This window comes from Suncus etruscus, chromosome 11 (genome assembly GCF_024139225.1).
Source record: "Suncus etruscus isolate mSunEtr1 chromosome 11, mSunEtr1.pri.cur, whole genome shotgun sequence".
In the NCBI taxonomy this organism is placed as follows: domain Eukaryota; kingdom Metazoa; phylum Chordata; class Mammalia; order Eulipotyphla; family Soricidae; genus Suncus; species Suncus etruscus.
The window spans coordinates 79,446,108-79,457,667 of NC_064858.1; the positions used below are offsets into that span (position 1 = coordinate 79,446,108).

Genomic DNA, 11,560 nt, shown 5'->3' on the forward strand with positions numbered 1-11,560 from the left:
TTCTGCTCTGACTCTGGCTGGTACCAAAAACAAAAAGCAAGTTACATGACCTTCAATTTTTTATATACTTGTTTTCATTTGGGGGACACACCTAACTTGTTGCTAGTGCTGACAGTGCTGGGGCTTCATGTGCCAGAGATGAACCTCAGACCTCCCCCCTGGAAAACAGAAATACGCTGTCAGCACCTTGAACTTTCTTGTTCTTTGTTGATTTGGTTGGAGCTATAACTAGCAATGACTCGGGAACCATGCAGTACCAGGAATCAAGCCGCAGGTTTCCAAATGCTTTGCATGCATTCCAGCCTTTTGAGCTATCTCCACAGTTGCCTCTAATTTTAGATATTAAACTAGCCTTTATTTTGGGGGTTGGTCACACCCGGTAGTGCTCAGGGGTTACTCCTGGCTCTGTGCTCAGAAATCGCCCCTGGCAGGCTCAGGGCACCATATGGGATGCCAGGATGTAAACCACCGACTTTCTGCATGTAAGTCAAACGCCTTACCTCCATGCTATCTCTCCAGCCCCTAAACTAGCCTTTAACATACTTAATTGGTCCTGATTGAGGGGGGCCCACCCACCCAGTGATGCTTCGGGGTTACTCCTGGTTATGCGTTCAGAAATCACTCCTGGCTGGGGGAACCATATGGCATGGGTGGCGAACAAGTTCGACGCAAAGAGTCAAATTTTTAAACTGAGTCAGAGAGCCACACCACACAGTGACCTGCCAAAACAAACAAACACACAAAAGCATCTAATTTTAACAACAATATATTAAACACATAATTGCATTTTGCCATTTTGAGTGAGGGTAAAAATCCTGTTCACCACCCCTGCCATTTGGGATGAGCCGGGTATTGAACCCAGGTCCATCCTTGTCCTGATTTTGTACCCTACAAGTCTGTAGGATAGACTTTGACAAGTATTAAAACTTAGTGAGTTGACCAGAACCATGTTGAGATTTTACTACAGTCATCTTTCCTCAGATGGAAGTACAACACAGGAGCCCCAGGAAAATAAATCAAACAGGTGGAGCATTTGTCTTGCAAGTTAGAGGAGGCCCCCCACCCTGCTTTTGCAGGTGGCCCAACCACCACCTGGACACCATTGGGTGTGGTTCTGTTAGCTGTCCACACCTTCATGTAGGCTGAGAGTAGCTGGGAGTGGTCTCCAGGCACTGCTGGGAAGTCCTAAGATATATATAATCATGTATGTTCAGAGGGATATATCATACAAGGGTCAAGATACTTATGTGCGGGCCTGGAGAGATAGCACAGCAGGGTTTGCCTTGCAAGCAGCCCATCCAGGACCAAAGGTGGTTGGTTCGAATCCCGGTGTCCCATATGGTCCCCCATGCCTGCCAGGAGCTATTTCTGAGCAGACAGCCAGGAGTAACCCCTGAGCAACGCTGGGTGTGGCCCAAAAAAACAAAAAAAAAAGATACTTATGTGCAGAAAAACTTGACTGATCCCAGAATGTCATTTGTTATAAAACATTACCCACACCCATGCCATGCCTCTCACTCACACACAATGTCCTGTTTTATTAAAGTTTATTAAATATTAAAACACATTGCTCAGCAACATTCTGGAGCCAGAAAAAGTAGAGCAGCAAACGTAGATTGACTGCAGCATCTTACTCGAGTCCCAGAGCCAGGAATAAGCCTTGAACACCTCTGGTGTGCCTCAAAAAACAGTCTCTGCCAAGCAGTATCCCTTTTGCATATGTAGTAAAGTGCATAGAAATAGAGCATAGTATTTCAACACTAGTAGTGTTGTATTTTGGCTCTCATACAGTATTTTGAGCATATCTGATTTTGAGAACTATTATCTTAAATTTTGGGTTTCTTTTTTTTTTTTTTTTTTTTTTTTTTTTGTGTGTGTGTGGTTTTTTTTTTTGGGTCACACCCGGCAGTGCTCAGGGGTTACTCCTGGCTCCATGCTCAGAAATTGCTCCTGGCAGGCACGGGGGACCATATGGGACGCTGGGATTCGAACCGATGACCTCTTGCATGAAAGGCAAACGCCTTACCTCCATGCTATCTCTCCAGCCCCAAATTTTGGGTTTCTTAATATGTTCTGATAGCTTGAATTCAGGAAGTATCACTGAAGTTTATACTCATTTATTTCCAGTGTTGGTTGTTGTTTTTTGTTTTTTTTTTTTTTTTAGGGTTGGGGTTTGTTGAGTGTTTTTTTGGTTGTTGATGTTGGGTTTTTTTTTTGTTTTTTTTTTTTTTTTTGGCTTGGTTAATCAGATTTTATCCTATGCACTGAATTTTTTATTTTTAACATATAACATAGGTCCCCCCCAAAGACCCAAACTGAACCTGAAGCCTCGGAGTACTCCTAAAGAAGATGATTCCTCTGCTAGCACCTCCCAGTCCAGTCGAGCAGCCTCTATCTTTGGAGGGGCAAAGCCTGTTGACACAGCTGCTAGAGAACGAGAAGTAGAAGAGCGGCTACAGAAGGAACAGGAAAAATTGCAGCGTCAGCTGGATGAGCCAAAACTAGATCGTCGACCTCGGGAGCGGTGAGGTTATCTTCCACTGTGGATTACTCACCTGTGAAACTATTTGATGACAGGCTGGGGAAAAGAGAGCATTTTATAAATTTTGTATGAATTGTTAAGTTTTATGAGCCAAGGCTGTTAAATGGTCTTCATGCAAGACATTTTTTTTTGTTTTTGTTTTTTGGGCCACACCCGGCAGTGCTCAGGGGTTACTCCTGGCTGTCTGCTCAGAAATAGCTCCTGGCAGGCACGGGGGACCATATGGGACACCGGGATTCGAACCAATCACCTTTGGTCCTGGATCGGCTGCTTGCAAGGCAAACCCTGCTGTGCTATCTCTCCAGGCCCGACAATTTTATTTTTTAAAAAGATGTTTTCGGGGCCGGAGAGAGCATGGAGGTAAGGCATTTCCCTTGCATGCAGAAGGACAGTGGTTCGAATCCCAGCATCCCATGTAGTCCCCCCCAAGCCTGACGGGTACGATTTCTGAGTGTAGAGCCAGGAGTAATCCCTGAACACCTCCAAGTATGACCCCAAAAAAAATTGTTTTCTGGTGGGGCCAGAGAGATAGCATGGAGGTAGGTCGTTTACCTTCCATACAGAAGGATGGTGGTTCGAGTCCCAGCATCCCATATGGTCGCCCGTGCCTGCCGGGGCGGTTGGTTTTTTTTTTTTTTTTGGTTTTTGGGTCACACCCAGCAGTGTTCAGGGGTTATTCCTGGCTCTGCGCTCAGAAATCGCCTCTGGCAGGCACGGGGTCTATATGGGATGCTGGGATTTGAACCACCATTGTGCCCTACCTCCATGCTACCTCTCTGGCCTCAAAAATGAAATGTTTTAACATTACATCAAGTAATGGTATAAGTTACTTGCCATTTGTGTTGTATCATTGTGTGTTGGTTATATTGTTGAAGTGGGATAAAGGTGTTTTTTACTGGGCCAGAAAGATAGTATATTTCTTTTTTTTTTGTTTTGTTTTGTTTTTGGGCCACACCCGGCTATACTCAGGGGTTACTCCTGGCTGTCTGCTCAGAAATAGCTCCTGGCAGGCACGGGGGACCATATGGGACACCGGGATTCGAACCAACCACCTTTGGTCCTGGATCAGCTGCTTGCAAGGCAAACGCCGCTGTGCTATCTCTCCGGGCCCAGATAGTATATTTCTAAAGAAGCTTGCTTTGAGTGTAGCTGACCCCTATTGAGATTCCCAGCATCACATATATTCCCCCTTAGGATTGCCATGTGTGGTCCCCTCCTAAGGAGTGTTTACTGCTAATAGGAAATGGGCACAGTGTTAGGTATTACTTGGTTTTGGGCTTTTTTTCCCAGTAACAGTATTATTGATTTTCTTAATTGGTGCTAGTAAATGATGGCTCCTGAGAAAAATCGCCATCAGTCCAAGCTGGCTCTCATTAACCTAGACATGAAGGGTTTTTGGGGTTTTTTTGTTTTATTTTTCATTCTCTTGTGCAGACACCCAAGCTGGCGAAGTGAAGAAACTCAGGAACGGGAACGGTCGAGGACAGGAAGTGAGTCATCACAGACTGGAACCTCCGCCACATCTGGCAGAAGTAAGTCAGATCAGGGTGGGTATCCGACATTATTTTCCTTTACTGAACCCTTTCTACAATCAAGTGGTGCTGTTTTAATTAGCCTGAATTTCATTATCTGTTCTGTAAAACCTGGGAAATGACACCAAAATAGAGACTATTAAATAATCTTAAGAAAAACAGTGAAAGAGTGGCAAGAGAGCAAATTTTTCATGCATGAGCATGCAACAGTCCAGCATGAGTTTTATCATCTTTTCTACCTTGACATTTTGTTTTCTTTTGTTTGGGGAGCCACATCTGGCAACACTCAGAGGTTTACTCCTGGCTCTGTGCTCAGAGATTGTTCCTGGCATGCTTGGGAGACCCTAAGGGATCCCAGGGATCAAACCCGGGTCAGCCCTGGGTCTGCAGCATGCAAGGCAAAACCACTGTGATATCTCTCCGGCCCTGATTTTTTTATATATTAAGTTTGCATCTAAGTTTCACAAGAGATATGACCAAAAAAAGTTAGTTTCTGTGTTTATTTGGGAGGTTTTTGTTTTGTTTTTGTTTTTGGTCTGGCAGGCTCCAGGGACCATATGGGATGCTGGGATTCAAACCAGTGACCTTCTGCATGAAAGGCAAACACCCTACCTCCATGCTATCTCTCCAGCCTCAAGGGAGGATTGTTTTTAGGTGGAATTGCTTTCTTTCTTTTGGGGGGCGGGTCATAATTCTTGCCAAGGATTTATTTGTGTTTGACTGCAAGCACGTTACCTGCTATACTGTTTCTTGACCCTCTCATGTTGTTTTGCCACACCTTTCCATGCACTCTAACCCCCAAGTTCCTGGTGCTGTTTTTATTTTAGTCCCCATTGTTTACCAATACTGTCAGTGATAGAATCTCATGAAAAACAGTCCAACACCACATCCTCCCCCTAGATGTTGCCCAGAGTATCCACTTCCCTCTCTGGTATCCACCCTATCCCCACCCCTTCCACATAAGTTTCCTGCTGAAAACAAGTTCTGTTTTGTTTGTGTTTGGTGGGGGGAATATCTGCTAGTGCCATGGGATTTGCTCTTGATTCAGTACTTGAGGATCACTCCTAGTAGAGCTCAGGTGGCCAGATAGAATGGGAAGTCAAACCCAGGTCAGTCTTGTGCAAGGCAAGTAAGCTACCTCCTGTTCTCTTAAAGCCCACTGGTATCTCATTAAGTATATTTACCATAGTTTTATGTATTCGTTTGTTCTTGAACACTTCAATAGTTTTGGCTTTTAATGCTCTTAGTTTCATTAGATTGTTGTGTTTTGGGACTAGTGCTAGAGGCCTTTCTGGAGAATTTCTGCTTAGAATTGAACTCAAGATTGCCACATGCAAGGCAAGTGCCCTGCTTTTGAACTGTCTTTCAATCCCTTAAAGCTTTTATTTTGGGGGCCACACCTGGCAATGCTCCGGGCCTATTCTTGTACAGTGCATGGTGGAATCAAATCCAGGTTAGGTGCATGCAGTGCAAATTCCCTACCTGCTGTACTATCACTCCAGCCCCAGAGCAACTAGTTTTACAAAAATACTTTGTACTTTTAAAAAGAACAGCTGGGGGCTGGAGTGATAACACAGTGGTAGGGCAATTGCCTTGCATGCTGCGGATCCAGGTGGACACAGGTTCAATCCTCAAAACTGCCAGGAGCAATTTCTGAATGCAGAGCCAGAAGTAACTCCTGAGTGCTGCTAGGTGAGGCCCAAAAATTAAAACAAAAAAGCTGGGGGAGGGGGATATGGAGAGATGGCACTAAAGGTAAGGGGTCTGCCTTGCAAGCGCTAGCCTAAGACAGGCTGAGGTTCGATCCCCCAGCATTCCATATAGTCATCCCCCCCAAGTCAGGAACAATTTCTTAGTACATAGCCAGGAGTAAACCCAAGCGTCAAGTAAGGTTTGACCCAAGGAGGGAAATAAAGAAGCTGGGGGCAGAGCAATAATGCATACAGCCAATTTTTTTTTTTTAATTTTTCTCTTTTTTGTGTGGTTTTTAGGTCACACCCAGCAGTGCTCGGGGGTTATTCCTGGCTCCATGCTCAGAAATTGCTCCTGGTAGGCACAGGGGACCATATGGGACCCCGGGATTTGAACTGATGACCTTCTGCATGAAAGGCAAATGCTATCTCTCCGGCCCCACAGCCAAATATTTTTTATGTGAATATGCTGTCTTGTTTACTCATTTATAAAACTCATCATAGGGCCCACAACAGGTTGCATGAGACCAACCCAAGTTTGATCTCCAGTACCTTATAATAGTCCCCAGAGCTTACCAGGAGTGATGCCTGAACCCAAAACCAGGAGTAAACTTGAGCACCAGCTAGTGTGGCCAAAAAAAAAGACTTTTATAGCCTTTTTACATAATTCTTTTGCACAAAAGCAGTCTCTTTAAGTGTTGGTTCTAACCAGTTTTTCTCTCGATGTAATGAGAGGTCTTCTAATTTGATGTCTCTTGATTGGTTCTTTTGGTTTACATGTTAAAAAGATGTTTCCCCCATTGCCTCTTCATCTGGCTCTTGCGGGTGGGCTTTGTTTTTCCCAGTAAAGATTGCTTTGGAGACCTGGAAGGAAAGCTGCCATCTTGGCTCGTCTTTCCATATGGTGGAGTGACTGACTTGTGGGTGTGAGTTTCTGGCCTGCTATTCCTTTCCAACCATGTGTGGGTTCCTGCATCAGAATTGTTGCTGGTCCTGCGTCTCTTGTCCTACCCAGATTGGGGACATGGGAATTCCTCTCCCTGACCCTCTCTGGGGATTGTGGAACACACAACCGACAATTTCACATCTAAGGTTTTAACTCTGATAATATAGAAAAGCTGATAAGTCTAAGATTATAAAGATGACGTAATTCATGCCTTTCTTTTGTTTTACATCAGCAAAACCCAAATCAGCATTTGGAAACTACTAGTTTGAAGATAGTCTTATCTACTAGGAGTCTAAGTAGGATCTATATAGAGTTTGATTCCTTCTCCCTACCCACCCCAAAAATCAGAATTTGGATGTGGCCTTTTTCCATAACTAGGATCCTGACTATTGTACAGTAAGTCTTCAGTGATTTTTACCTTCCCATCATGACTTCATAGATACACGAAGGAGAGAGAGTGAGAAATCTCTTGAAAACGAAACACTCAATAAGGAGGAAGAGTGCCACTCTCCAACATCTAAACCTCCCAAACCTGAACAGCCTCTAAAGGTAATGCCAGCCCCTCCACCAAAGGAGAATGCGTGGGTGAAGCGAAGTTCTAACCCTCCTGCTCGATCTCAGAGCTCAGACACAGAGCAGCAGTCCCCTACAAGGTGAGTCAGCTTGGAAACCTAGAGGCTGGTTAGGCATAAATAGCCTCTTCCATGTCTCGATAATGTCATGGGAAGTGCCCTTTGTTGGCATCTATACATAACATTATGTAGGTTATGCTGTCTTTATCTTATCTACATTCTGTGATATGCTAGAATGACTCATAAGAGGCAATTCGTTGTTTTCCATTTTCTGTAGTTTGAATTGCTGAAACATCATTTTGTGACTTGGGAATTTATATGACAGGAGAGTTACACTGCAGAAATCTGTAAACACCAGTCAGAATACCCTGTGCTGTGTTTGGCGGCCTGGTTGGGGTGACTGACTTAAGTTTAGATTCTATCCTCCTGTAAAATAGAAAATGCAACTTTTTGTTGTGATAAGACATGACTGAAATTTCAAGTGATTGCTTTCTTAATACATTTAGGTTATCTATAAAATGTAAGTTTCTTGTATGTTCCCTACGACAGCTGATAATGTATTACATGTTTGCCTTCTAGTGGTGGAGGGAAATTAGTTCCAGCTCAGCCATCTGAAGAAGGACCAGTAAGGAAAGGTAATAACCAAAATGGAAAGGGTTTTCACCTAGGGGGAGGGCCCGTTTCATCACTGTTGTGTTGAAAGTCCCTTCAGTTTGCCTTTTATTGCCAGTAGAGGGCAGGGGCGGCTGCTTTAGAGGCAGCCTAGAGCCCTGCCCTTTCCTGGTACAGGCTGGGGAGGGGAAACGGGAAGGAAATTAACATGCTGGATCCAGATTAGAAATGTCACCAGCTGCAAGGCCAGGGTCATACACTGCATCATAGTCTTGGTTTTCATGATGTATCATCCTATGATGGGACTTTCTAGAGGACGGGGAGGAGGTGGGGCCATGTGCTGGACTAAATAGGACCTGACAGGAAGTATTTAGGAAGGAAGTCTGGGTTATGGGTGGAATTTAACTTTTCCTCAGTATACACAAATACATTGATACCTTCATGTTAGAGAAAAGTAGGAGAGGGGGGAAACGACTTTATTTATCTTTGATTTATTTTTCTGTCTCCATTAGCAGATGAAAATAAAGTAGATGGTGTGAGTGTCCCAAAAAGCCAAAGTGGCAATTCCTGCCGTGGTCCAGGAGATGGGGGGAACAAAGACCACTGGAAGGAGTCAGACAGGTATGTTTGGTATCTCACCAGTCTTTAATCTTCCATCTGATGCTAAGACGAAGTCCTCTATTTTTATTTAATGGTCATACCCAGTAGGTCTCTGGCCATGTGGGTGTTAGGAGTCAAACCCAGGCTTCCCAAATGCAAGGACAAGCACTCGCCTTTTTACTGTCTTTCTTGTCTCAGGAAATCAGTGTAAAGAAATAAGTTTTCTGGGCTAGAGAGATAGCATGGAGATAGGGTGTTTGTCTTGCATGCAGAAGTACAGTGGTTCAAATCCCAGTATCCCGTATGATGCCCTGAGCCTGCCAGGAGCAATTTCTGAGCATAGAGCCAGGACTAACCCCTGAGCGCTGCTGCTGGGTGTGACCCAAAAAGGAAAGAAATTCTCCCTCTTCCTCTCTCTCTCCCTCTCCTCTCCTTTCTCTCTTTTCTTTCTCTCCTTTCTCCTCTCCCTCACTCACTCTCATAAAAATTAAAAAAAAAAAGAAATGAATTCTTTTTTTCTTTTTCGGGCCACACTCATTTGGTGCTCAGGGGTTACTCCTGGCTAAGCACTCAGAAATTGCCCCTTGCTTGGGGGGACCATATGGGACGCACACCCATTTGATGCTCGGGTTACTCCTGGCTAAGCACTCAGAAATTGCCCCTCGCTTGGGGGGACCATATGGGACGCCTGGGATCAAACTACGGTCGACACCTTACCTCTAGCACCACCTCGCCGGCCCCAGAAATGGGGGGGGGGAGATAGAGAGAGATAGATATTGGTTGGGTGGGTGGGTGGGTCACACCCGGTAGTGCTCAGGGGTTATTCCTGACTCCTGGCTCAGAAATTGTTTCTGGTAGGCACGGGGAACCATATAGGATGCCGGGATTCAAACCAATGACCTTTCTGCATGAAAGGCAAACACCTTAACCTCCCTATCTCTCCGGCCCCAGAAATAAATTCTTTTTAAAAGGTGGAGGATATAAATTCTTGGGCCAGAGCAATAGCACAGTGGTAGGGCATATGCCTTGCACGCAGCCAAGCTGAAACGGATCTGGGTTCAATCTCCAGCATTCCATATGGTCCCCCTTAGCTGAGCACTAAAAAAAGAAAGAAAGAAAAGATAAAAGAAAGAAATCCTTGGTTCTCAGGGCTGAAAAGCTAGCATGGCTTATAGATCTTTTGCCTCGTATGGAACTGTCACCAAACAAACTGAAATTGTATAGGCTGCTGCAATTCAGAGAATCAAAAATAATCAGATATTTAAATCACAAGGAATGTTGGTTGACTGGAGTTGCTTACTTAGTGACTCAAAATGCTGTGTTTGCCAGGAAAGACATCAGTGTGATTTATGCTTACATCTCTGCAGGAAAGATGGCAAAAAGGATCAAGACTCCCGATCTGCACTTGAGCCAAAGAAACCTGAAGAAAATCCAGCCTCTGTAAGTAGCAGTGGCCTTATTGACTCTTTTAATTTTATTGCAGTGCTAGGGAGAATTGTACTAACCACAATTATTTTAGACATGTGTTATATATAGTAAAAGCACTAAGCCATGTCCATGCCTTTAGTTTTTCTTTACAATAAAGGCCTGGGTCAGCCTGAGGCTCCAGCTTTAAGCCATCTTGGGCCCTCTTAAGCTCTTTTTTGCCTTTGAACTAATTTATTTTGGGAATAGCACTCAGAATGATTGGAAATTAGGCATTGCTGCTTGTTTGAAGTAACGAGGATTAGCATGGCCGCCCAATCCCCATATTTTACATGTTACTTCTCTAATCCTTCCAAGATAAAAGTGGTGTGTGCTTGATCAGAAGAGCCTGTGTTCTTACCAGTCTTCTCAGTCGGTCTGGACTGTTTGCCCTAGTATTGTTCTTTTTCTGCTGTCTAATGTTATTATTTAAGACCTTCACTCTTAAATCACACTTATCTGTTACAGAAGTTCAGCTCTGCAAGCAAGTATGCTGCTCTGTCTGTAGATGGAGAAGACGAGAATGAGGGGGATTACACTGAATAGACCTCTACATCCTGTGCTTTTTCCTAATCTCTCCACCCTGGAACAGATTCAAGAGTAAATCAAACCTACCAGACAAGACAAAATAAAACTCACCATCTCCTTGAAACCTTTCTTAATTTTTTTTAAATGAAATTCTTTTGCATGTTGCTGCAGCCTTTAAACTATTGAACTAACTGGAGAGTCACCAATGTAGCCAGAAAGGACTACAACTTTTAACAGAAAGTTGTGGTGTTTATTGTTTTGTTGGGTTCCTTTTTGGTTTGGGGTTTTGTTTTGTTTTGTTTTAAACATACACAGTTTCCTCTGTGTGCGTAGTGCCTGGGACCCTCCATTTAGCAAAAGGCAATGACGTTGATACTGTCTGGAATCTGATTGGGCAGTAGAGGCAGGTGAAAGAAAGTATAAGCTACTTCCCCTGTTTTGGCATATATGAATTCTCAAACATCCACTGAATAAACTTCATCTTTGGAAGAGTAGCTTTAGTTTCTGAAGTTGTTTCTCTCCAGGAGGCTGCCAGCCCCACCTTGTATTTAACTGACGTATAGGGGCCAGCCTAGGGGGAATTCGTTCATTTTTACCCCCCAGGGGGGTAGTTGGGAATAAGTCTACAGGCCACTAAAGATTAGACTGGTGACCAAAATAAGTGGGGAAATTGGTTTGCAAATAAGCTTATAGATGTAAGGAATTATTTCACACCGTAATGGGGGAAAATGGTGTGACCTCCATTAAATACATGAATGGTTACTTCCTAGGACAGGAAGCACTGAGGATCATGGGAACTCCCAAGTCTAACTTGTCTTAGTTTCACCCTTTTAACAACTGTCCTTTCTGAATGTTCAATTATATCTGTGTTATGTTTAAATCTTGAAGCTTTAATTTCTTTAGACTAGTCATCTTATGATCTTCCTGTTGCTCTCCCTGTTAACCTCCCCAAAAGCAGCTTTTATATAAGTCACATACTTGACCACTAGGTAATCAAGTGTGAAGCTATCAAAAAGAAATCACTGCTTTTCTTAAGCAACTCTTGGCTCGTTCATGACTGTCGATTCTAACAC

The 11,560-nt window shown here is 43.8% G+C and overlaps 1 protein-coding gene across 5 annotated transcripts in view; it reads left to right on the top strand.

Moving 5' to 3' along the window:
* Positions 1 to 10,981, top strand: part of EIF4B (eukaryotic translation initiation factor 4B) — a 36,029-nt gene extending 25,048 nt beyond the window's left edge. For 2 of the 5 annotated variants that reach the window (XM_049783391.1, XM_049783388.1), the window contains exons 9-15: positions 2,296 to 2,524; positions 3,977 to 4,089; positions 7,151 to 7,364; positions 7,863 to 7,918; positions 8,408 to 8,516; positions 9,863 to 9,935; positions 10,428 to 10,981. In XM_049783391.1, coding sequence (XP_049639348.1) covers positions 2,296 to 2,524; positions 3,977 to 4,089; positions 7,151 to 7,364; positions 7,863 to 7,918; positions 8,408 to 8,516; positions 9,863 to 9,935; positions 10,428 to 10,505 — 872 coding nt within the window. In that variant the 3' untranslated portion in view covers positions 10,506 to 10,981. The remainder of the gene's footprint in view (positions 1 to 2,295; positions 2,525 to 3,976; positions 4,090 to 7,150; positions 7,365 to 7,862; positions 7,919 to 8,407; positions 8,517 to 9,862; positions 9,936 to 10,427) is intronic. The other 3 variants (XM_049783389.1, XM_049783392.1, XM_049783393.1) reach the window with 3 other exon arrangements.
* Positions 10,982 to 11,560: the final 579 nt, after the last annotated feature.